At 51.2% G+C, this 25,110-nt stretch overlaps 2 protein-coding genes across 2 annotated transcripts; one reads left to right on the forward strand and one right to left on the reverse strand.

Moving 5' to 3' along the window:
* The first annotated feature begins 743 nt into the window (after positions 1-743).
* Positions 744-17,716, forward strand: EMID1 (EMI domain containing 1). The gene is made up of 13 exons (XM_029284433.1): positions 744-883; positions 5,825-5,938; positions 6,370-6,473; positions 7,856-7,942; positions 8,031-8,092; positions 8,498-8,636; positions 10,190-10,297; positions 10,466-10,603; positions 10,745-10,825; positions 11,123-11,166; positions 12,225-12,269; positions 16,042-16,132; positions 17,577-17,716. The coding sequence occupies exons 1-13, from the start codon at positions 744-746 to the stop codon at positions 17,714-17,716; spliced, it is 1,293 nt and encodes a 430-aa protein (XP_029140266.1).
* A 1,853-nt stretch (positions 17,717-19,569) lies between these two features.
* Positions 19,570-25,003, reverse strand: RHBDD3 (rhomboid domain containing 3). The gene is made up of 6 exons (XM_015817461.1): positions 24,987-25,003; positions 23,064-23,209; positions 22,399-22,773; positions 21,396-21,537; positions 20,292-20,585; positions 19,570-19,790 (listed from the first exon to the last, which is right to left on the reverse strand). The coding sequence occupies exons 2-6, from the start codon at positions 23,203-23,205 to the stop codon at positions 19,607-19,609; spliced, it is 1,137 nt and encodes a 378-aa protein (XP_015672947.1). The 5' UTR covers positions 23,206-23,209; positions 24,987-25,003; the 3' UTR covers positions 19,570-19,606.
* Positions 25,004-25,110: the final 107 nt, after the last annotated feature.

Genomic DNA, 25,110 nt, shown 5'->3' on the forward strand with positions numbered 1-25,110 from the left:
AGCTCTGCAAAAGCCTTCGGTATCCTTATATCCTTCACGATCTCCCCCCCTTTTAAAAAAAAAAGCTCTTCCCTCCCTCCACCATAATTAGGGGACCTGCTTACTGGATCGTAATTCAGAAGAACCACCGATAACCTCCCGAGACCACAACTTGCTTCTTTACATTGTAGAACATAAACTTGGTTACACTACATGAAACCAACTCTTCAGCAACATATAAGACATACACTGTCGTGTTCAATATATTAACATGTAGGAAAGACCACATATACCCCTCAAGCAAGAAGGGGCTGTTCTGAGCCCTGGCTGACTCCGCAGGGTTGTCCTGGAGGGCTGGTGCTGTCCCACACACTGGGCCAGTTCTGAGCTACCAGACGGGGGAGCAGGCTGGCCGGGTGGCCGCTTGGACAATCTAAGGCTTTGGACTCGGGACTGATACAGAAAGCTGGAAGGGGGTCCAGGGGTGAGAGGCTTCTGGGCAAGGGCTTGCCGGAGTGGGCTGCAGAGGCAGCGACTGGCAGGATGGGCAGGGGCTGGGGGGGGGGCTTCTGGGCAGGGGCTCGCTGGACTGGAAGACGGCTTGCAGATCAGGTGGGCTGCAGAGCAATNTCCTCCTCCTCCTCCTCCTTCCTCCTCCTCCCCCCCCAGGGGGCGCCTCTGCCCCTCGTCCCGGCGGCCGCGTTCCTGGACCAGCCGCGGGGGGATCGCGCGAAGCCCGCGGGCGGCAGCGGCGACGGGCAGGCATGGAGGCGGCCGGCCGAGGCTCCCCCTGCCCGGCTCTGCGCGCCCCTCTTTGGCCGCGGCTCTGCTGCCTCCTGCTCCTGCTCCCGCGGCCGGGCAGCGGCACCTGGAGCCGCGCGGGGCTGCAATTCGCCTCCCGCAGGTAAGAGACCAGCCTTTGTCCCCCCCCCCCGACCTGGCGGGGCACCCCGCATTCAAGGCCGGCCCTGGAAGCGAGGAAGCCCTCCTGGCGGTGCAGGAGCCTGAAGGGGGAGCACCGTACCTGTTTTGGGGGACGGCCAGGGCCGCTGCCCTGATTTCTTGGCCGCTGGCTTCCTGGCGGAACTCGGGGAGCCAGGCTGCCTTTCCAGAGCCCGTTCGCACGACCCGTTGGACTCCAAGCGAGCCGACTGCGTGCCGGGACAGCGTGTTGCGGGAATGCAGCCTGAGGAGGGGAGGGGGACCTGCAGGGGCGCAAAAAAGAAACGGGCGTTATAGATCGGGATTCAGTTAACCCTGGATGAGTGTTGTGTGTGTGTGTGTGTGTGTTTGAATGCAGCGCTGTTTAAGGGGAATCGGAGCTCAGATTGCCCGGGATCTTGCATCTCAGTTTATGGAAGAAGCCACCAGCCTTTTGTGGGCTGGAGAGTCTGCATTGCAACCAAAACAGGTCAAGAAACTGTCATTATGGCATGCCAGGCTGCCTGAATCCGGTTGTGGAACTCAAAGAATCTGCAGCCCTATTTTTAAAGCGAGATCTAGTGGCAGTGAGTTCCATGGGCTCAGGATGCTTTGTATGGCCTGGGTGTTTGCTAGTTCTGACTTTGGGTGGGGGTCAGAAGCCTGGCTCCACGCTAGCCACCTTGACTTTCCCAAGCCAGCCAGCCAGCCACCGCCTTCTGCTCCATCAAGAAGCTGCTTGGCTGTTGGAATTCTGCATATTTTTCTTTATTGCTCCATCAGAGTAAAGCTGGCTCCGTCCAAGGGCACTGCTGACAACATGAGTTGCGACAGCAGGCCAGGCACGGGATCCGGGCACAGGATCCTTCCCTCTCAAGGTTCCCTTGAAAATGGAGAAAGAATCAGAATCTGGATAATGACAGGGAGAGAAGGGAAGTTGCCGCACTTCCTCCGAAGGAAGGAAGGAAGGAGGGTGCGTTTAATTATAGACCCAAGGCTGGGGAGTCATGGAGACGCCAGGCTGGACCTCCAGGCTCCCTCTGGACTATCAGCAGCCTTGACCACAGGGGCGAGGCAGAAACCAGATGCCCCCAACTTCTGTGGGCAATCTTGGGTCATCGGCTCCAAGTGTGGCACCCAAATTGCCTGTTGAGTGGGTGGGTGGGTTCCTGGTGCCTCCCACCCTCACGGTGGTCTTGCAGCCGGGGAGGGGGGCAGATGAGGGAGCAGGGAATTCTGCTTTGCACTTCTCCCAGCTGCTGGCACTGGTCCATCCAGCTGTGGGCAGGCCTCCCTCTTCCCAGATGCTGAGCCCAGCATCCCAGCAGCAATTGTGGCTACTTCCACAGCAGAGACCTTTTAACCTCCTGTTCCCAGCCAGGTCCTCTGGCCAGGGGATCGGCCAGCCGGCCGGCCACCCACACACAACAAGCCTTCAGAAGAGACGGGAATTACAGGGAAAGGCGACACATAAAGAGCCTTTTGTGATATGTGGGGCCTAGCAAGGAGTGCCAGGCGATCTGTTCCTCCAGGACTGGCAGAGGGGGCTGCAGGCTGGCAGGACGCTGCAAGCCACAATGGGGAGATTCCCAACAGCTTGGGAAGGGTAGAGCCTTCCCAGGTGAAGTTAAACTATTACAGTACACGGTTTATTCATTTGTTAACCAAAACAAATTTTCTTAGCTTATTGTATGAAGGCAGAGGGAATTCAGAGGCCCCTGAGCATTGGCTGTTTAGAGTTGGCACCCCTATGATCCCGTTTGGTGAGGATTTCCGGGCTGTTTCGCTGCTTCTTGTTTTCATTAATGATAGATCTAATTAAACTGTGTGAGAGAATTGAAATCGTCTCGCCGGGAAGAGGCGCCTGGTGCTGACTTGAGTCCTGTGGTGGTGCCCAAAGCGTTTTTTTATTCACATCTTGTGGGAATAATATCCATAGGCGGACTCTTGTGTTTTGCTGAAAAGGTGCTTTTAAAACGGTTCCAAGTCTCTCTAGGATGAAGACAGCTTTTTATATCATTCGTCCTTACTTCAAAGTGGGAGCCCCCCCTTTAATTCCATTTATTTTCAACCACTATAGTTCAACGGTGTGGCTGGGGATGGCTCTGGGGACGTGGGGGATGTTAAGGGCTGCTTGGGGTTCTCAGCCAGGGATTCCCCTCCTTGTTCTTTGCTTCCTGCCAACAATCTTCATTCCTGGAAGTGCAAAGTTTGCTCCCTGGCAAGAGGCTGGGTGAAATTCTTCTGGCACCTTCTCAGCATCCGTTTCGGTGCCAGGCCATTGAACGAGCGGTGTCTTCCTCCGAAGGCTTATTGAAGGACGTCTGTCAGCCCTGCGGGAGCTTAATGCCTGAAGTTAACGGGATTCGGCAGCCCCTTTTTGACCTGGATGAATGCTTCCCCACACACACACACACACACACACACACACACACACCAGGTCTGAATCAATGGCTCCAAAAAGAAGATAAACTCCAAATAAGGGAATGATTAACAGGATGTGCTCTTCTCCTGACTTGCTGGAAGTTTCCTTGATAAATAGAAACCCTAATAAAGGAGAATATTTGTAGCTCAGGGTTGACATGAGGGGTCCTTGGTGCTCTCCGAGCTTGCTTGTTTTCTTGCAGATGCTTCATGACCCAAACTAGGTAAGTGCTAGAAGAGGGGGGGAGGAGGGGGAGGAGGAGGAGGATTGCAGACATTTCATTACCCAAACTAGGTAATCAGTGCTCTGAGGACATTATCTAGTTTGGTCATGAGACGTCTGCAGGAAACCATCAAGCTCAGGGGTCACCAAGGACCCCTCAAACAGGAACCCTTTGGAGAGAGATGGCCAACCGTGTTAAAGCATTGTAACTTCGAATTGGGGGGCTAAGCATTTTATCCTTACCCTCTGGGGCACGTTCCCGTCACAATTACCGATAACAGCACAAGAAATACAAAACGTGGACTCTAAAGTCTAAAATAGCTGCTGAACAAACATTGCAGGACGAGGACTGCCCGACTTGTGCACGTTGGAAGGGCTGGGGAGGTGGAGAGAGGGGCAGCACAGGGTCATGCACACCCCCTACGTAGAATGGAAGGGGGGGTTTCCTTCCTCCAGCCTCCCATTCAGTGATTGATGACTCTGGCGTGGAAAATTACAGACTCTCCAGATGAGAACTTGGCAGTGAAGGGCGGAGGGAATTTCCCTTCCTTTGCCTCTTCAGAGCGGTCCTGCAGCTGGGCTCTTTTGCACCCTTTCCAAGTTCCTGCTCTCCCATCTCCTGCGTGGTGGGCACCCACCCGCGCAGCCCCCCCTGCATGTCTCCTCGTGGCCCGAATGGCGAAGAGCCCATGCAGTTGCACGCCAACAATGAACGCCTTCAGCAGCTCACGAGTAGCCTTCCTCGGCCAGTTAGGGCGAGCGGCTGCGGCTGCATTGGAAAAAAACCCGCTTTGTTTGGGTTAAGCAACAGCCATGCAATCCTAGGAGGTCTGGATGGTCTGTCTCTCCCAGGCAGAAACCAAGAGCCTGCCTTGGATTTTCTTTCTTGGAAAGCAGAGGAATCGACAAAAGCCAGGGCCGAATTGGACCAGGTACAGGAACCTGGAAAGTTGGGTTTGAAAATGAAAAATGTCCATGAAAAGAATGCTAAATGAAATTTAGATTTTTAACCCCGTGAGCCAAACAGTTGGTCTCTGTCTGCTGGCCTTGGAGATGCCTGGACAAGTTGAGTGGGTTCCCACATTGCAGCAATGCGTGGTTTGTTTAATTCTGATTGGTTGAGTAAGACAGCGTTGTTTAATAAATGGAATCGGGTCAATTTAGGAAATCCTAGCTGAATTAGCCATAGCCTGGTTTTTACAGCCTTCCATGTTTTAATTTACAAGCTCTAGGACACGTTGGCTCAAGACCAGAGCATAAATATGTTCAGTAAACAAACCAAAGCTTATCTAACCAGCATCCTCTTTCCCACACGGCTGTTAATCACTGGCACATCCCTATCACAGGGGTGAGAAGTTGCAGGTCAGCACACTGGGGATGGCCGGAGACATAAAAATGGCACAGGTCAGGCTCAGAGACACATTCCATTCGAGTTAAATGGGGCTTGTAATTCCCTGTGCTTTAATTCTTGGTCCTTTTTGTTGCATTAAAATCACACTTTGGGGGGCAGTTTTCAGAGGGATTATGGGGACTTTGAGGAGAGAGATGGCATTTCAAAGCTCCAGGTGGTGCATTTAACACGGGCAAAAATGACATAAAAGGAGTGGCAGAAGCAAAGGGTAGAGTGAAAAGAGGAATCAGCCTAGCATCCCTACGTAGCCACAAGCAAACCAAAACCCATCTCCTTTGAATTTTGCTGGCCCTTATCTAACTCCAAGGAGGTGCAAAACAGGAGCGGGATAGATTCCTGCACGTAGACATGAATACCAATAAATCAGTTCAATCCGACCTTCACATCCTTTGCATCGATCTAAGTGATGAGGACTGTTGACCTCTACTTTTGAGTTACGCCTGTCCTAATTCATTGATTTCCAACATGTGGCCCAGATGTGGCGCCCACACATAAATGTCTATTTTTCTGCACGATCCTCTGATCTTATTGGATGCTGTCGTCCCATCTGAAATCAAATAAGGGTTTGCTAACCAACTCCAAATTTTGCAGGATTCCAGGCTGGCGCTCCAGTTTTGGAGATCGGGTGGCCTCCCACGATGGCGAGGCCTTCCTTTCAATCAGAATTCTGTTTAGTTTTTTTGAAGTCTTGCAGACTTCCACCTCAGGAATGGAAACATGGGCTCGGTGCCCGAGGCACCACATTGCCGACCCACAGAGGTTGTGGTGATCTTCAAAGGGTTTGGTTGATGCTGTCACGACCTACACTAAGTAAACACTTGGGAGCGGCTGCCCTTGGTGACCTCCTGCATTGTGGTCTCTTTCAGAAACTGGTGTCCCCACATGGTCATCAAGACGGTTTCCTGTCACATCCAAAATGGCACCTATCTCCAGAGAGTTTTCCAGAATTGTCGCTGGCCTATGAGCTGTTCGGGGGGCAGGTGAGGACTCGGGTGAAAGAGGAACATTAAGGTCTCCCAAGCCCACCGTATCTTTTCACCGTTCCAATCCAAAAAACAGGCTTCTACTGGCCTCACAGAGGGACCGTGAACGGTTAAAACAGCGATGAAAAAAATAACTTCGCATCTCCAGCCCTCCCAGGTCTGAAAGCGAAGGAGGGCTGAAGTCACCTCATAAGCACCGTCACAGTTTCTCTTAATAACCAAGTTGTCAGTCACGGTTGCAGTGACTAAATGGGGACTATCTGCATTTACTTCCCCAGCTGGCCTTCCCCCCCCCCCCGGCTTGGTTCGGAGGCCCCCTGCTCTAAATGCTTGGTTCCTCGGTCTCCCTTTCGAATTCTCCCTCCAGGCACAATTGCGCAAGGTTGTTCCTGTCCCTTGAGGTTGCTTGTTCTTCTTTTGCCCTCCAGCTACAGGACGGTGATCCGACCGACGTACAGACAGGCGTATAAGACGGTCACAGCGCTGGAGTGGAAATGTTGCCCTGGGCATACGGGAGTCAACTGCGAAGCAGGTACTGTGTGTGTGTTTGTGAGAGAGAATGACAAAGCTTAATGTCTGTGGAGGTTCCCCGTCCTACAGGTCCTGGTTGTCCCACAGGTGCTTCTTTCAGGAGGCCACTGGACTTCCTTGTTTTTCTTTGAAGACGTTTCGCTTCTCCTCCCAGAAGCTTCTTCAGCTCTGACCGGATGGTGGGGAGTGGAAGGATTTATACCCCTCGCAGACAGCTGGCCCTTTGCCTTCGTTGAGGCCACTTGGAGCTGACCTTGAGGACACAGATTAAACCCCCAAGTGGCCTCCTTCTCCTCTTAAAAGGCGCCCTTTCATACAGATGTCTCTCTCGATGAGACAGGAGCTCAGGTGATCTCAGGAAGCAGAAGAAATCTGGAAAGGAAATAGGATGGCTGGCACAGATGTTGGGAACGTTGTTGATCCAGCAAGGGAGGTTAATAAACAGGGAAAACAGAGCATTTCCTGAGCCCTCCTGGACTTGCGTCACTAAAAGGCTGATCTCACAGGATGGCCAAGGGGGCAGGGAGAACAAACAGAGTAACAGAGTTGGGAGGGACCTTGGAGGTCTTCTAGTCCAGCCCTCTGCTCAAGCAGGAAAGCCTGTATCATTTCAGAAAGATGCAAAAAATATAATGGGATGGGAGGACTGGGCCTCCCCTTTGCTTCACTGCCCAGGGTCCCTTGGGACATCCCCCTGGCCCATTGAATTCCAGCTGCATGGGACGTGAAGAAGCCCTCCCTTTGTTTCCCCCCCCTTTCTCCTCTTTTCAGAGCAAATATTTATGCTGGGTCTTGTCTGGCCGAGGGAAGGGGATGGAGGTCAGGGCAGGGTGGGCTTTGAGTGAACAGCTCGCACATCAACAATCCTTTCTTCGCTGGGTCCCAGCTGGTGACCTGAACTGAACCCGAGACTTGCAGAAAAGAAGAAAGCTGAAAGAAGAAGAAAGAGAGGCAGAGCCAGAAGGATGAGGCGGTGACAACTTTCTGAGTGCCTCTGTGACAAAAGCGAGTGTGTGTGTTTGTGTGTGTGTGTGTTGGGGGCAATAGGCTGACATGGTAAACCACTCAAAGCAGAGTGAAGTGGTATATAAGTCTAAGTGCTATTGCTGTTCCTTCCTTCCTTCCTTCCTTCCTTCCTTCCTTCCTTCCTTCCTTCCTTCCTTCCTTCCTTTTCTTCTTTATTTATTTCCTTCCTTCCTTCTTTCCTTCCTTCCTTCCTTCCTTCTTTCCTTCTTTCCTTCCTTCCTTCCTTCCTTCCTTCCTTCCTTCCTTCCTTCCTTCTTTCCTTCTTTTCCTCCCTCCCAGTGGGTTGGACTAGAAGACCTCCAAGGTCCCTTCCATACTCTGTTATTCTGTTATATCTTTTTTCTTTTGCTTTTTCAGAAACCGTCAGTTACCAGGATGTTCCAGGGGCCACACACGGGATCCCGGCTCTGAGCAGAGTGCCCGTTCGACCTGCAACGTATTCCGGTGAGAGGATTTTATCTTTCCAATTTCCAACTTCTGTCTTGTCCAGAAAAATGTTAAAACTCCTTCTTTTCTTTTTTAACCTCTGCAGGTTGTTTCAACTGCACCAAATTCTCCGAGCTTTTGGAAAAAGTCAACCTCCTGGAAGCCAAGGTTATTTCCGTTCTTCTCTTTCTTTTTTCAGTAATGTGTATTCCGAACTACATTAAAAGGATACAAGAAGCTAATACAAAAAAGAAACAATTTAAAAAAAGAAAATAAAAATATTAAAAAGGGCAGAAAAATCCCCCCAAATAAAGAAGGGGAAATAAAAAGGAAATTGCCCCCTTAGCAGAGATGGAAAGGTTAACTATTTTAATTTGGGAAAAGAATATAACAAGCGTTTTTTTTTCCCTTGGGAACTGCTTCTGAGCTAACTGTCTCACTTAGCAATGGAAACTGTGGGCTTAGCTGTCATAAGTCAAGGACTGCAGCTATTTGCGTACCAGCTGTATTTTGGTGCCTCTGTTAAAGCCTGAAGCCTGACTGAATTTGTCCCTTTTTGACCCCCCCCCCCAGGTAGCTACGTTCACGGCAGCTGGATCCGGACCCTCGGCCGTATCTCGACGATGCTCTACGGGCGATACGGCCCCCAACCCTTTAAATCTGTGGGACCCTCAGGGCACGCCAGGAAAACCCGGAGAAGAACACGGGACAGGTCAGTGAGCGAGAAGGGAGGCTGCCTGCAAGGGGTTTACGCAGGGTGGGCAGAAAAGTCAAGATGGCAGCCATGGCGATGGGAGCAAAGGCCCACCAGGTTTTTTGTTGTTGTTTTCTTCTGGGTGTCTCTGAGATCTACACCCAACCTGATGCATTGTATGGTGTGTGGATAGAATAGAACAGAATAAAAAATATGGAATTAAAAGAATAGAATAGAATAGAATAGAATAGAATAGAATAGAATAGAATTCTTTATTGATCGAGTGTGACTGGACGCACAAGGAATTTGTCTCCGGTGCAGAAGCTCATAGTGTGTGTATGTGTGTGTGTGTGTATACACACACACACACACACACACATATATTAATCAGCTTCAGAGACTCAGCCCCAGCCCCCCCTTGGCCCCCTCCCCAGATCCAGTGTGATATCAGAGCTGGGGAGCATCAGGCGAGGGGGCTGGGGCGGAAGACGGCTGCATCCCAGGGCATCTGGGACTGGCTGCCTCTCAGCTCCGGGGCTGGTTTCAGTTTCTGCAGCTGGAAAGATTTATCTGCCCCCCCCTACGACTCCCCCCCCCTTTATTGCAACACAACATATGCTTCTGGTTTGGTATGTAAGCATTGAGAAAGGTTGATTGCCGAGCTGGCTCCATTTTGCACAAAAGGAGGGCCGGGAAGGGTGTGTGTACAGTATGTGTGAGATGAGCAGGGGTTAAGTGTTGTGGGGGCTCTGTTTCCCCCCCCCCCCGCTCAGGATGGCGAACCTGTGCTGGACCCCTCCCCCCCTGCCCTTCATCTCGCCACAACCAGAAAGGCGATCCTGGGCAACCAGAATGGGACCGACTTGGGGGAGGGGTCTTCTGGCTGCCTGAACCGAATTTGCAACCCCCTCCTCTCTGTCTCCCCCTAATTGCTTTGCAATGCAGCCCCCTCCCCAACTGGGCAGTTAGTAGCAAAGAGGCTATGGGGAGCTGGTGTGGGGCCCAGGCAGGATGCTTCAGCTTCAGCAGCTTTAAATCTGCTATAAATTAGGTGATAGGGATTTGATATTTGCTTTGAACAAGCAGAGTCGATGGAAAGCCAGATTCATTTAACGACCATACGATTCATTTAACGACTGCGCTGATTTTGTTTAACCACCCTGCCCCCCCCCAAAAAGGGTCACAAAATTGGGTACCACCCACGATTGCCTTGCTTAGCAAAAGGAATTCCAATCCCGATTGCGGTCGTTAAGTTGAGAACTATCGCAAGTCCTCCATTTACAACCACCATGGAGCCCAAAATTTCTGTCACTAAGCGAGACATTCGCTGAGTGAGCTTCGCCCCGTTTAACGACCTTTCTGGCCACAGTTGTTAAGCAAACCACTGTAGTGGTTAAATTAGGAACACGGGTGGGGAAGTGAACCCTGGCCTCCCCATGGATTTTGCTGGTGTCACTAAATGAACCGTTGCAAGTCGAGGAATACCTGTCTCTGCAGGTATTTGGGGTGTGATTTAACCCCCCTCCCAATTGACAATCTTGAACAACTTTTCTCTCTTTTCTGTGTTCCAGGAAGATTGGCTTCTCAAGGACCAGCGGGCCCCGTAGGGCCCAAGGGTGACGCTGGGATTCGGGGCCCTTCGGGCATTCCTGGGGTCAAGGGCCCCGTTGGACCACAGGGTAAGTTTGTTATGGGGTGCACGTCCGATTTTGCCCAGGGAATCCCGGTTCAGATGCCAAAGAACATGGATTAAAACCTGCGCTGGGAGCCTGCAATCTGACCACTGCGCCTTCGGTTGTTACTTGCTTGGTTCATCCTTCTCCATTGTCTACATTTATTTCTTCCAGGTCCTCCAGGTCCACCTGGCCCACCAGGACGAGATGGAGGAAGGGGCTTTCCTGGTGAGAAGGGTCTCCCTGGACCTCCTGGACCACCGGGACCACCAGCCCCAGTCGGTCCCCAAATTTCACCCATCCCAGATCAAAGTAAGTCCAAGCAAGGCTGGCTGGGGAATCCTCCTCCTCCTCTTCCTCCATACATCTCAGGAGAGAAACCGCAGTAGATGGAGATACCTGGGTGTTCTTCATGAGATTCTCTTCATGATCTTTCTTTTCTCTTCTGTTCAGGGGATCTGCTTCTCTCCAACTCCTTCACTGAAACTGCTATAACTGGTCCAATTGGACCTCCAGGACTTCCGGGCCCAATTGGTAAGAATAGCTACACCCCAACCAACCTCACTCTACCTGTTGCCTTTGATTAGAATTCACAACGTTTTGGAGTTCTCTGAGCTTGCTTTTATACTAACGAGGACAAAATCTCCATCAGTCAATTGCTAACGGTAGCTTTACCTGGAACAGCATCCATCCTGTGACGACACCTTTGACACCATCACACATCCATATCTGCCTATCCCAATTCCCAGAAGTCTCCAGCCCCCCTTTTCTTACAATAGCCATTCAGCAGAAGTAGAGGTTGACCAGGATGTGCCATTTTTTTCTCTATAGGTCCCCCAGGACCCACTGGAAAACCAGGTTCTCCAGGGCGTGATGTAAGTAGACCATCCATCTCCCCAGGAAGAGAATTGGGGAAGGCGGATGGAATTCCCTTTGGGAAGAAGGGGGGAATTCCACCTCTGTTGCTGTTGTGGTTTATTTAAGATTTATCTTTTCATGCGGGGGGGGACATTGTTTCCTGGCTCCTGGAATTCCTAATATTGGGATGTTATCAAGGAGAGAGCCAACCTACATAGGAAGAAGGAGAAATTTCCTTAGGAAAACAATTAACCAGTGGAACGCCTCACCTCCAGAAGTTGTGGGTGCTCCATCACTGGAAGTTTTCAAGAAGAGATTGGACAGCCATTTGTCCAGAATTGTACAGGGTCTCCTGCTTGAGCAGGGGGTTGGACTAGAAGACCTCCAAGGTCCCTTCCAACTTTATCATTTTGTTATTCTGTTATTCTGAGATTCAGGAATTCCCAATGTTGGGAGGTGAAGGACTACAACTCCCAGGAAGCCTAGCCTGGAAACTCCTGAGTTCCACCACCAGTTGTGAAGAATGCCTTGTGTCTGTAGTAGTTTATGTGAAATGGGATCCTGTTGAGATATTAGACAGAAATGGAGGGCAAGTTGGGATGTGGCCACCGAGGGGCATCACTTAGAGGAACCAGGGCAGGAGAAGGAAACGGTCAGGACTTCTCGGCAGGAAAATATGCTCGGGAAGCACCCGACCTCGTCTGACAGAGTGTGATGGCTTCTTCCAGGGAATTCCAGGATCACCAGGTGGTGATGGGGCCGCTGGTACCCTTGGACAGAAAGGAGAGAAGGTGAGTTTCCAGTTTGGTTTCCTCTGGAAGTTGAGGATCCAAGCAGGTGTCCCTAAAACAGAGATGGGCCACAGTGAATGTGGACCTTCTTGCTGTCCCCAATATGAGCCATCTCTCCTTTGTCTTTCCCATGGCTGAATTCCCCTTCCTCAAATTTGGTTGTGCTGGATCACAGTGCCCATTTTCCCCATCCTACACACGCAGGCAGGCCTGATGGGAGTTGTAGTCCAGCTCCTTTTCAGCAAAGAGCCAGGTCCTAACATCTGTATTTTGGTGTCTTGCAGGGCGAAGTTGGTCCCAAGGGTGACCCAGGCGAGAAGGGGTCCTGGGTAAGTTCTGGGTAATGATAGCCCCCTTTCCTCCCTCTCTCTCCTCCCTAGCTCTTATTTCTTGGTGTCTCGGGCCAAGAAGACCCCCCCATCTTTGTAAACAGTCGGTCCCACCTGCCCAAGAACAGGGGGGGGTAGCAGCCATCCGAAAGACCTTCAGTCAGAAAATGAGAAGGCAGAACGGTTGGGACGTCATCGGCTCCCCCCAATTGATCATCGAGGTTTTTCAGTTTTTCCTTGAGAATGTCCAAGCCTCAGACAACTTTACATCAGAAGTTCAGCATTTGGGGAGATTGCATATTTGAAAAAAAAACCACACTAAATACTTACTGATAGAAGAGAATATTTGCACCTCAGGGCTGGTTCTTGGTGCTCTCTGAGCTGGGTGGTTTTCTTGCAGACATTTTATTACCCAAACTAGGTGACGTCATCAGTGCTAGAAGGCAGAGGGGAGGAGGAGGAGGAGGATTGTGGGGTCCTTGGTGCTCTCTGAGCTTGGTGGTTTTCTTGCAGACATTTCATTACCCAACTAGGTAACATCATCAGTGCTAGAAGGGAGTGGTGATGCTTTTAAAAAGGGGGGGGGAGGGCTTCAATTATTCGGTCACAGCTGCCATTTGCATCCTCTTTGGTGGATCTCCCTCTTTAAGGCTAATTAAATACTTGCTTTTATTATAAAGTGGGAGGGATTGGACTGACCCCCTGAAACAGGGATGACATTTATACTTGATGGTCTCCCGTTTTCTCGTTGCCTCTGGAGAATGGCTTTCCTCTGTGTGATAAGAAGCTGTTATCTGGATTGTGATGAGATCGTTGGAGTAATGCAGTCATGCCCAGGAAATTCCCCCTTCCTTCCTTTCTTCCTTTCACCCCCCCCCCCCGAATGCCCAGGCCACCAACTCATCTATATAGCCCTTTGCAATGTCCCACATTTGGGGAGTTGAAGGTCCACAAGTCATCAAAGGGCCAAGTTTGAAGACCCCTGTTTTAAACCCTTCCCTGCTCTTCCTTTCCACCAGCAACTTTTAATAACAGCAATAAGAGATAGGTAAAGGTGGCTCCTTAGGCTCATCTGAGGTCAGTCACAGCTCAGCCTCCCTTACCAGGAGAAGATGGCCAGGAAAAGCTGCTTTAGATGCCTCCTCCGGAGCTCTCGAGGCCAAAACGCCAAGCATGAATCTCCAATTAACCCGCCCGTCGTGGCTGGGCCACGGGATGTGGTCATGGCAAGCTTCCTGCACCCTGGACCAAGGCTTGATATGGATGGCCTGCAAGTTCTCATCTAACCCTGTAATTCTTCAGGGGGGGGGGGGTTTGCAGGTTCCTGAGGATGTAATGCAAAAGCACCCCCACTTTCCCCCCTTCTCTAGACAGCATGTTTTCTTGCAGACGTTTAGTTCCTTCCCTGTAGCCCATATCCTGCACCAGCTGGTTCTCTTTGCCTGCTTGGCAGCTTCCTCCCCAGAAAACACTCTGTGCATGAAAGATGCCTGGTTGCCCTTGAAAAGGCTTGACCCCCCCCCCCTTCCTGCCTGAATAATAACTGGATTCACACATACACCCTCCTGCGGATAAACCCAAGTGTTTGGTCGTTCGGATGCCTGTGAGAAAGTTGGGAGCGTCTAGGAAAGGCGCTCTCCTTTCTCTCCCCCGCCCCACCCCTGCACACGCGTGTGCGTGCCTTCCTTTCACGGCTGTGTCTGTCTCTTTCGTCCGCAGGGGGAGGGGTTACACCAGCTCCGAGAGGCTTTGAAGATTTTAGCAGAAAGGGTTTTAATCTTGGAGGCCATGATTGGGCTGCATGGTGAGTAGAGACAGGGAAGGAGGACAGACACCCCAACGTTAGCCGCTCTCCGGGCTGAAGGGCCCGGGGTCTCCGAGCCCACCTTCCCCGACCTGAGCTCTCCGGATAGGATGGGGCTGCAGCTTCCGGCACCCCAGGTTTCGTCCCTGTTGACGGGGAAGGCGCCAAGGTAGAAAAGGCTGGCCTGGATGGATGCATCTGTTGGGAGAAGCTGCCCGGACCGACCTATCTGTCTGTTTGGGAGGCTGGGAGCTGGATGGGTGCATATGAAAAGCGACATATCCTCTCCGGCCAGATGGTCTGGCTTCCTTCCTTCCTTCCTTCCTTCCTTCCTTCCTTCCTTCCTTCCTTCCTTCCTTCCTTCCTTCCTTCCTTCCCCCTTTCTCAGGCTCCCTTTACCTATCTACCTTCCTTCTTTTTCCCTTTCTCATCTTTTCCTTCCTTCCTTCCTTCCTTCCTTCCTTCCTTCCTTCCTTCCTTCCTTCCTTCCTTCCTTCCTTCCTTCCTTCCTTCCTTCCTCCCTTCCCTTCCCTTCCTTTCCTTTCCTTTCCTTTCCTTTCCTTCCCCCTCTCTCAGGCCCCCCTTTACCTACCTACCTATCTACCTTCCTTCTTTTTCCCTTTCTCATGCTCATCTTTTCCTTCCTTCCTTCCTTCCTTCCTTCCTTCCTTCCTTCCTTCCTTCCTTCCTTCCTTCCCAGAGAAACTGGATTTCGGGCCCATGAGCATTCAGAGCTCTCCCCCTGGTGGCCAAAGAAAGGAAAAAATGTTTATCTCTTTTGCACAATCTTGATGGATGCTGGGCTGTAGTTTCCCACAAGTCCATTAATGCACCCGGCGGCAGCAGCAGCAGCAGCAGCTTAGGGAAGCTGGATCCAAATAGTGACAAGACCTCAGGAATCAGCCCTCTGTGACGAGCTTTTGTGACTTTGTGATGAGCCGAGTCCAGGGGGAGGCCAGATTCTCTTAAGGACTATGGCAAGAGTGTTCGCAAAATGCGGCAAACAAATCACAACAATGGTGTTGCTGAGCAACAGAAATTTTGGGCTCAACTGTGGCCGTAACTTGAGGACCACCTGTACTCCCTTTCAGCCTTATCGTTTAAGGCAGGGAGAGAATAATGTTACTGCTGTTATTGAATGCTTGCTGGATTCCTGCCTCTTTCTGAACTGGGATCCTGTCTCTGTTATTTCTGTTCATTGGGGAGCTTAGGCTCCTGTGTCAAGCGAGAACAGGGTTGTGTCAGGATGCGTCTTCCGGGAAAAACCTCTCTCCCTTGCCTCCGTCTGTTCCTAGAGGGGGGCTCTGTTGTGCACATATCTGTTGTGAGTCGCTTATCTGCCCTGTCTGTTGTGGGCACGCTCACACCAAACCCATACCGACAGCCCTTGCCTTTTTCGAAAAGGAATTTTTTCTTTCATGGGAAACTGCCTAAAATCTATATATATATTAGAGTTAGAATGCTCCTTGGACAAGAAGCAAAAAGTTTTCAAAAGAAAAAACAAACAAGAACGTCCAGTTGCCTTTTTGGTTTTTTGTTGGTTTTTTTTAAAAAACCACCTTTGGGACAACCAGATTTGGATGATGGAGAATCTCCATAGACATTTAACCACCTTGAGCTTAGCGGTGGAAATCCTGATCCCAAGTGTGGGTCGTAAGTCAAGGACTACCTATATATATATATTTTTAAAAAAGACCTGTATTTTTCAGTTCTTCGTCTCTGGAAATCTCAATTCCCTCCAAACTCGGAACGTCTCCTTATCAGGCGTGACCTGCAGGTTCCCTATAGGGGAGAAATCCCTGGGTACCTTTCTCTCTATCCCGTAAGGAAGACCCTCTCCCACCCCCCCCACTCATACCCCCAGCGCCACCTTTCCAGAGGACCCTGACACCCCCCTGCCCCCTCCCCTTCCTGTTCCCTGCGGGTGGCTCAATCAATTTGCACTCTGCTCTTCTCGATCCCCGCCAGGCCATTAGCTTGCCAAGCTTCCTAGAACAGCAAGCCCAGCTGGAGCTCCTGGCTAGGAGAGTCACCTTGCTGGAAGCTATCATCTGGCCAGGTAATGCGCAATGCGAGGCCTGCCTCCCCCCCCCCTTCCTGTTCTTCCACCGCATGGTGCATTCGCCAGATGCCAGGGCCCGGCAGCCGTGGGCTTTTGCCTTCTACTTCCAAGACTTTGCATGCCATCTCTGCAACAGCCCACCTTTTTCCTGTCGTGTACAACACCTTCCTGAACACAAATGACTTTTTTTAAAAAAAATCCTTAGCATGGTTTGGCCTGTCTTGATTCCCCGGCTGGTGGGAGTAGGGAGGTGGGTGGCTGCAGAATTGGAGGGGAATCCGAAGACCCTCCCCTCTTCTCAGCCTGAGCTAAAGGCAAATCAAGGGTTCCAACCTTTGTGGTATCAAAGCAAATGAGATTTGGACAGCTGGAGCTGCACAATCCCAGCTTCGGCTGGGGATCCTTTGCACATGCTCGGGGGCATCTCCGACTAGCCTGCATGCATGGAAAAATACAGCTTGCACCCATCCAGCAGGGATGGGATTAGCAATCAGTTGTTCGGGACGGGGGTCCCACTCCCTGGCGTGTCCAGCTCCATTGAGACTGCAGCTCCCGTTAATCCCAATGGCCAAATCGCCTGGATAGTTCTGGGAATTGTAGTTCTCGTGCACCTAGAGAGTACGGGAGAGCGCCCTGATAGAGACACGTGTAGGGAGGGGTCCATCTGCGAAGTATCTGGAAATGATAGGGAGATGCATGGGAATGGCTTGGAACCAGCTTCTCGTCTTCCAATAGCAGGCCTCTCTGGAACACCTCTGAGCAGAGCAGAGCTGCTCCTGCACATGGAGGTTCAATTGACCTCCGACGGGATCACTCACCTTCACAGGCTCCCCATCCCTCAGCCTGCTGATTGTGCCTTGGTTTATCTTTTGCTGGTAATGAAACACCTATTGGGTGTTCAGGCTAAATGAATAACTGATACCTTATCTTTTTGTTCAAGAAGAATTAATAACCTACCAGCCCAAGCAAGCAAATTTGAAAAACACTGAGCTAAGCTACAGGTCTCTAAATGAGAAAGAAATACAAAATGCACACAAGCAAAGACAGACCTTGGATTACAACGTCCATCACATATGGCCAATGGCCAGGCTGGCTGAAGCTGATCTATGTTGGGATCCAACAGATCGCGGTGCTCCTGCCCTCTGCTCCGGCAAAGATTTGCCAAATTGTGAGGTTCCAGTTGCTCAAAACCCACCCAAATTATGCATTGGGAGGACGTTGCTCTTGAAAGACGGGGGACGTTGGAGTCAAGCCATTTCCAAAATGGGGAGGGGGGGGAAGAGGACCCCAGAGGGGCACCTGAAAACCCTAGTCCTTCCTAAGGGCAAGCCAGCGCATCTTCACATATATCTCAAGGCCATAAAGACGCCTGGATAGGAACGAGTGAATCCTAGAATTTAGCCATTTCTGCCATGCTGACAATTTCTTCCTCCTTTGGCAGAACCAGATCTGGGATCCGGGCTTGATCCCGCCACTACGGGGGTCCCCGGCTACGATCGGAGTAAGCGCAACGAGAACTTGGCGGCCTACCAGGTGAGCTCGCACCGTCCTCCTCACAAGGGAGAGGAGAGGAAGAAATGAAGGGTGGTCTACCCACCATCAGGCGAAGAAGAGGGCCACGTCTGGATCAAGGGACCTCCGATTTGGAGGGAGCACCATGCTCCATCCTCCTCCTCCTCCTCCTCTCTGCCTTGGACCGTTGGTGATGGAGACGAGCTGTTCGACGGCCAGGCAGGGGACAGGGCCCTGGCCAACGATCCTACTTTGTATTTATTCTTTTCGCACAGATTTGTTCCTGCTATGGAACAAACAGGAATAGATGTTATGGGGCCTATGCTCACGGGGGTGGGTGGGTGGGTGGGTCTCAGCCTCCCTGTCACTTGCCACAGTTCCCCACTTGTGGTCAGATTGAGCCATAAGGCAACGTGGCAGGGATGGGTCAGCACACGTGATGGCATCTCTCCGGCATGCGTTCAGCAGCTCGGGATGCTGAGATGCTTCCTCTCTCGCAGCACTGCTAACGCTTTGAACCTTAATTTTACCTTTCTTCGAAATTGGATTCCCCCCCCTCCCTTTTCACTTCAAAACAAACCCCAGCCATTCTGCCTAAGAGCCCTGGTGGCACAGTGGTCAGAATGCAGTACTGCAGGCTAACTCACTGCCAGGAGTTCGACCCTGACCGCCTTAAGGTTGACTCAGCCTTCCATCCTTCCGAGGTCAGTAAAACGAGGACCCAGATTGTTGTGGGCAAGAGGCTGACTCTGTAAACCGCTTGGAGAGGGTGTGTAAAGCACTTTGAAGCGGTATATAAGTCTAAGTGCTATTGCTATAAAGCAGGATTTCTCAATCCTGGGAATTTTAAGACTTGGCTGACTGGGGAATTCTGGGAATCGAAGTCCACATGTCTTAAAGTTCCCAAGGTTGAGAAATACTGCAAATGGATGGAGATGGACTGGGAATTCAATCATTCTGGTCACACACACACACACACAAACACACACACAGAGTAGCTGAGCAGAATTGGGAGCCTCCCCACCCGTATTGCCTAGGAGCAGGGATTTCAAAAGTTTCGGGAATCAGACGAGAAAGAATCTTGTGACATTTGGTGGATAAACCGGCAGATTGTTGCCCAAACTCTGGGCATTTTGTGGAAGGAAACCAGGATCCGCAAAAAAAGCTTACACGGGATTAAGAGGGGAGTCTTTATTTATTATCCCAACTTTTTGAAATTTGTGTCTTTTCTTGTAATAGTCTTCCTTTATTATTTTGGGGAAAGATTTGTTGGGGAGGGATGGTGGCGAAGCAAGGATTGCTAGCTGGTCCTCTCCAGCATCTGTCAACAATTTTGAGGGAGAGTAAAAAAATAATAATATTTTCTTCTGTTTAAAGAATAGCCTTTGTGCCTCTTCATGCCTGTATTTACTTGATCGGCGTTTATAAATATCAGTGGTATCCTTGCACACCTAACACAGGGCATCTTTTCCTGGATGCCTCCCTTGGGATCCCCTAGGCTCGCTCTTGCACCCCACCTTTTAAACCGGTCCCTGGTGCCCAACAGGTTGGGGGCTGCTGGCCTAGAACGGGTGGATACGCTTGGCAAAAACTGCATTGGGTTCCTGAAGTTTTGTTCCTGTGGCATGCAACTTTGGGGTGGCATTTGGGGTTTGTTTGTTTTTTGCTCCATTCATTCATGTCCAGGGTGGAAAAAGGAATTGCAAGCAGACAAATCGCAACTCCTGTCTGGAAAGGCATCTTGGGTGGCCACCTGCCGCCCCTCAACTCCCTGCTGCCTTCCAGGTAGGCACAGGTGAACCTGCGTCTTTCCCCCCGGAGACTCTAAAGCCTTTTCATGCTCTTGCAAAAAAAACCAGGTTTGATTTTGCAAGACATCCCTCTGTTTTGTGGCATTCGTGGCCTCTCCCGTTTCTGCCCGGTATGGCCGAAGTTCTGCCCAAATGCCAGCAGTCAATCTCACGGGTTGGGGGCTGACTGAGGCTGTGTGGGAGGCCCCGAGCGGTTCTCGGCCATCACCACGGCTTTGTCCCCGACGTGGCCTCCAATCAGTAGAGAGACGGCTCCTTCCACGTGGCTGGTGGCCGCCAGAGCGATCACGGCCTCTTCCGTTGGGAAGCCCATCTTCTGCAGCTGCTGGAGCCTGGGAAGGGGGCAAAGAGAAGAAGGCAGCCTTGGAGGGGGGTGTCAGAGGCCGGACTGTCAGGCCCACAACAGAAGAACAATGGGCGACGTTACTTCTGAGTACTGTCGTTTATTGTGGTTTACCTACAGACAGAATCTTGCCGGAGTAAAACAACGACATGCATAAGTATAAATATACAGGTAGTCCTCTCCTTACAACAGTTCATTTAGTGACTCTTCGAAGATACAGCGGCACTGAAAAAAGTGACTTGGGACCGTTTCGCACACCTACGACGGTTGCAGCGTCCCCGCGGTCACGTGATCAAAACTCAGAGACGCTTGGCAACTGACCCTCATATTTATGACGGTTGCGGTGTCCCGGGGTCATGGGATCAACTTTTGCTAGCTTTTTTTGCCGAGCAAAGTTTGTTCCCAGGGTTTTGCACTTACGGATACACTACTCCTGCAGCTAGAGGTTCTACACAGCTCTGCCTGCACCCGATTTCTCCCAAGGACTTACCGGAGGGAAGAAACAGAAGATTTGGGCAGCTTCACTTCCTCTTCATTTCTGTCTTGCAGGGAAGCCCGGATTCCTGCTTGTATTAGCTCTTCCTCCGTCAGGAAATCCGGGAGAGAAAAGAAAGGGGCGCCCAAAGCCTCTCGGGGGTCTGAGAAGGGGTGCTGGGACGTAGGGGGAAACAGCAGCTGGGACTCCTGGGCTACCCTTTCATCAGCCCAAGATGGAGGAGGAGACAGAATCTGGACAGCAACTGTCCCTGCCACGTCGGGTGGAAACATCTCCTGAGCAGGAATTCTGGAAGACAGGAGAGAAGAAACAGCCAAGGGAGACGAAGTCAGTCCAATTGGGCTAATTTGGGTCTATTAAGATGAGAACTGGGCAACTTGGCATTGTGACAACTACAATGCCACAACTCCCTAGCTAGCCAGGTGAGCGACAAGGGCCGTTGGAAGTTGTAGTTCAGCAGTCCTAGAAGGCGATGGGTGCCCAACTCTTCTGCACCCAAAATGGTGATGTGTGAATGCAGAACACAGCCAGGTACGTATGCATGCATGCATGCACAGGCTCATCCCTGCATGCTTCAGTGCAGTCGGTTTTTGCATGGCTGGCTCAGGAATGCTGGGAGTTGAAGTCCACAAGTCTTAAAGTGGCCAGACTCTTGCTCTGTGCATCCGAGAAACCCCCGGCTCCAACGAGGATTAAATGGCTCTTTTTTTTCAGATCTATCAGAGCCAAGAAAAACCTCTTTGGAAGGAAAGCATTATGAGATCTCTCTCTCACCTTCCCAGTCCGACACGCATCCTTTATCCCAAGGCCGATCAAAATCCCCAGTGGAACAAGGGGGTGTTGTAAACTCTAGGCGGTGCTTCCCCACTGAGTAACTTTAGGAGTTGAAATCGACATATTTTAAAAGTTTCTGAGGGGGAGCAAATTTCTCCATCTCATTCCAAAAATACCTTTCCTTTCTGGCTGGTTGGGGAATTCTGGGAGTTGAAGTCCCCCTATGATGCCTGGGGAATTCTGGGGGCTGAAATCCACGTATCTTAAAAGAGTTCCTGTGGTAGGAAACGCTGCTATAGGAGCACAACTTTACACAAAAGTTACCTTTCCTTCTTGACTGTAAATGGAAGGCTGCCGGATGTGGAGGGCCTGATTAAGTGAGAAAAAGTCCTTCTGAGGTGGCTGCAGCCCGGGATCCACCCTTGCAGCCTTTCCAGGCGTCTCCTGGACGATGTCCCAGCACAGTCTGAGGCATTAAGGACAATCACAGAATCATAAAGATCATCATAGGCCTGAAAGGGACTTCGGAGATCTTCTAGTCCAACCCCCTGGTCAAGGCAGATCTTATTCCAAGCCCAGTCAAATGGTTCTCCTGCTTCACTGAAGAAAGCCAGGTTTTTGGACAGCCACTGCAGAGGCAGCAGTTCCAGCAGCTCAGGACCCATCATCCTGAGCAGGAGGGGAAGTGAGGCTTCAAGGCGCAGTGAACGCGCAATGGCTGCCATGCCCGCAAGCGCCAGCACGCTTACTAGTCCTTTCAACGTGTGATCCGGTTTCTTTAAACCAGAAAGTCCATTTATCAGTTTGGTGCCATGAATTGGTTCCAACTCCCTCTCCCAACTTTTTACCTACAAGACAGGCAGAGTCCTCGACTTACAACGGTCCGTTTAGTGACCGTTCTAAATTAGAACGGCACTGAAAAAAAAGGGATTTGGGACTGTCTTTCACACTTACGACCGTTGCAGCCTCCCCGTGGTCAAAATTCAGAGACCTGGCAACTGACTCACAAAACGGGCCAAGATCCACTGACAACTGTTTAGCAACAAAAACTTTGGGCTCAGTTGTGGCTGTAAGTCAAGGACTACCCACAAGAGATGCTGGCAAACGAGGGGCCGCTATCCTTTAGAGCTTTTGAAAAAAAAATGTGTTTTTTTTCCCCCTTTGGCAAAAGAATCATCAACAAATCCTTTCAAAATCTGGGAGGGCTGCCAATGATTTGGGGGCCACAGGAGTCCTAGAGTGGCCCTTCTCTTCCCACGTGGGTCATAGAGAGGGCCCTTCTCTTCCCATTTCCCAGCCTCAAAGCCCACCTGTTTGGAAAGGATACAGGCCAGACCTGTCAGCAGCCCAGAGAGGTGCAGGAGGAAGGGAGAACGTGGGGACAGGATCTCCCCAAGGCCGAACAGCAATCCAGCCAACAGGGCCACGGGCAGCCACCCTGAGCGCCTTCCGTGGCACCCCAGCAGAGCCAGGTGGACAGGGATGTAGCCGCTGATGGTGGTCTGGGCTTCGACGCCCCAGAGTCCAGCCAGGAACAGGTAGACCAGGGCTGAGCCGGCAGCAGAGAGCGCAGTGGTACGGAGGTAGCAGAGGGTCCCTTGGTGCAGCTCAAGGCGCCAGCTCAGTGGTGGGAAGAAGAGCAAGCTGGCGGCCAGGAGAGAGGCGTTGGCGTGGCCCAGGCAGTACGTGACTAGGCGGAAGGCTGCAAGAGAAGAGACCTCGTGATGTTAACGCCGCGTCCTTTTCTGTTCATTTTCATTCTGTCAATCATTCTGAGAAAAATCATTAAAACTCAAAGAGGAATTAAGTCTTTATAATAGGGATGTCCAACCTTGGCAACTTTTAAGACCTGTGGACTTCAACTCCCAGAAGACCCTAGCCAGGCAGCCACTCAAGTACGAGACACCCCATGATCCCCAGCCGGCTGCACTAGCGCCGAGTGAGGAAAGTCATCTTGGTTCAACAGGGGAAGTTTCAAAGATGGAGACCAACCTTGCAGAGGGCTGCTTAGCAAGCTGGGTGATAAGACGAAATGGTCTCCAATTCCAGTCCCCCAGAAGACGCTGAGAAGTAGCATCAAGATGGAGGAAGCAATGGGGAGATGCCGGACCCACCTCAGCCTGGGGATTAGCATGCCCCTAGGAGAAGAGAGGGCTGTTATTAATTGAAGGGAGCAGTCCAGCCGCTCACTGAGACTTTTATTCCCAATAAACCTCGTAAAATGGGTGCTACACAGATGGAGGAAGGACCTGGCTCGGATTATCATCTCTGTCCTGCAAAGAACAAGGACAATCATCGTGATCGCCTCCCAGCCAGGGAGATACTTTGATTTTCTGAGTAAATGTCAAAAGTTCAACCCTGTGGTCTGGGCTGAGATCATTACAGGCACGCCTCGACTTATAACCATTTGTTTAGTGACCGTTCAAAGTTTACAATGGCACTGAAAAAAAGTGACACGGCCGCTTTTCACACTTAATGACGGTTGCAGCATCCCCTTGGCAACTGACTCATATTAAGAACTGGGTCTCCTGCTTGAGCCAGGGGGCTGGGCTAGAAGACCTCCAAGGTCCCTTCCGGCTCTATTCTGATTTTGACTCGGTTGCAAAGTGGGGCAACACTCGCTTAACAAATGTCTCGCTTAGCAACATAAAGTTGGGCTCGATTGTGGTCGTAACTCAAGGACGACCTGGAAAAAGGTGAAACATGTGATCTTTTTCAGTTCCCCACGTTCCAAAGCAGTTTACCTGCAACAGGTAACAGCGTGGGAAGGACGGCTTGGGGAGTTCCCAGAAAACCAGATTAAACGGATCTCAGACGGATTGGCTTCTTCTCCATCGTCCAAAGCTGCCTCTGAGCCACATCACCCACCCGCCCGCCCACCCAGCGGCAATTAAAACCTCTCAAATTCAGTTAAAGCCCACCCACTCTTGCCTTTGCAGCTGCCATTCCGAGACTTCCCCCTTTTTTTTGCAGCAAGGCAGCCTGGCTTGCAAAAACAGGAAGATTTGCCCCCCCCCTTCCCTTTTCTTCCCATTGATTTCACCCTGCTCAGGAATGGCTGCTAAAGGCAGGGCTGGGGGCTGCCCCGGGCTGGCTGGCTGGCTTGGAGAGGGCCGGCCTGCAGCCATTTTGGACATGCCAGCAGCTGTTCCAGGCAGGGCCCGCTAGCACATGTGGGAATGGCGGAGGAGCGTCTCTAAAGAGGAGGAAGCAGGCAAGATGATGCTGGGGAGGAAGGGGGGGGGAGTCTAAGCAAATCAGTCCAGCCGTTGGAAAACCCCACCTTTGCCCAGGGCTGCAAAGAGCCTGCTGGACCCCATTTTTCTTCTTCTTCTTTTTTTTGGTATAGATTTTATTAGTTTTTATGGGGTTAGGAATAAGGTGGGGTCAGGGTCGGGATTAAGGCTAGTTAGGGTTGGGGTTTTTCCAAGCAATTCTCAATATTTAGCAAACAGCGTAACGTCCAGGTTCCTGCGTTTAACAAACAATAATAGCAAATAGTTAATTATCATAAACAATGTGTTAATCACTCAATCTTGCTAATATGTATATTCAAAATTACACATCACTTTCCTTTCTCTCTAATTCGTCTTTCTAGTTAAAATCCAGAGCCAGGCACTCAGGAAAGGACCACGTGGTCGACGCCTGCCCCGTCCCTTTTTACATCATCGCGGAGAGGCTGCACAAACTGAATAAGCTACGACCCTTCCCATCATCCACCGCCAGCCTAACCCAGTTCCTTCGCCAGAGCCCTCCACGTTTCCCGACCCTTCCGCCTCTTGCGCGAGGATCCCTAAGCAGCGCTCAGACGGTACCATTCTACTCCTGGCACGGGGGTGCACCAAAGCGGAAGGAAAGAGCCACAACCCCGCTCTGCCCCTCCGGCTGCCCTTAGCGCCTTTCTCCTCGTCTTACCTTTCTCTCTTCTTCGGAGTCCTCGGGGTTTTTCTGCAAGGGAAGCGCAGGAACGGGAGAAGAAGCGCGAGGCGGCGCCCCCCCTCCTCTCCGCCGCGCAGTGGTATCGTCCCTTGCTGGGAAA

The sequence above is a fragment of the Protobothrops mucrosquamatus genome, unplaced genomic scaffold (genome assembly GCF_001527695.2).
Source record: "Protobothrops mucrosquamatus isolate PMUCROS unplaced genomic scaffold, P.Mucros_1.0 scaffold593, whole genome shotgun sequence".
In the NCBI taxonomy this organism is placed as follows: Eukaryota; Metazoa; Chordata; class Lepidosauria; order Squamata; family Viperidae; genus Protobothrops; species Protobothrops mucrosquamatus.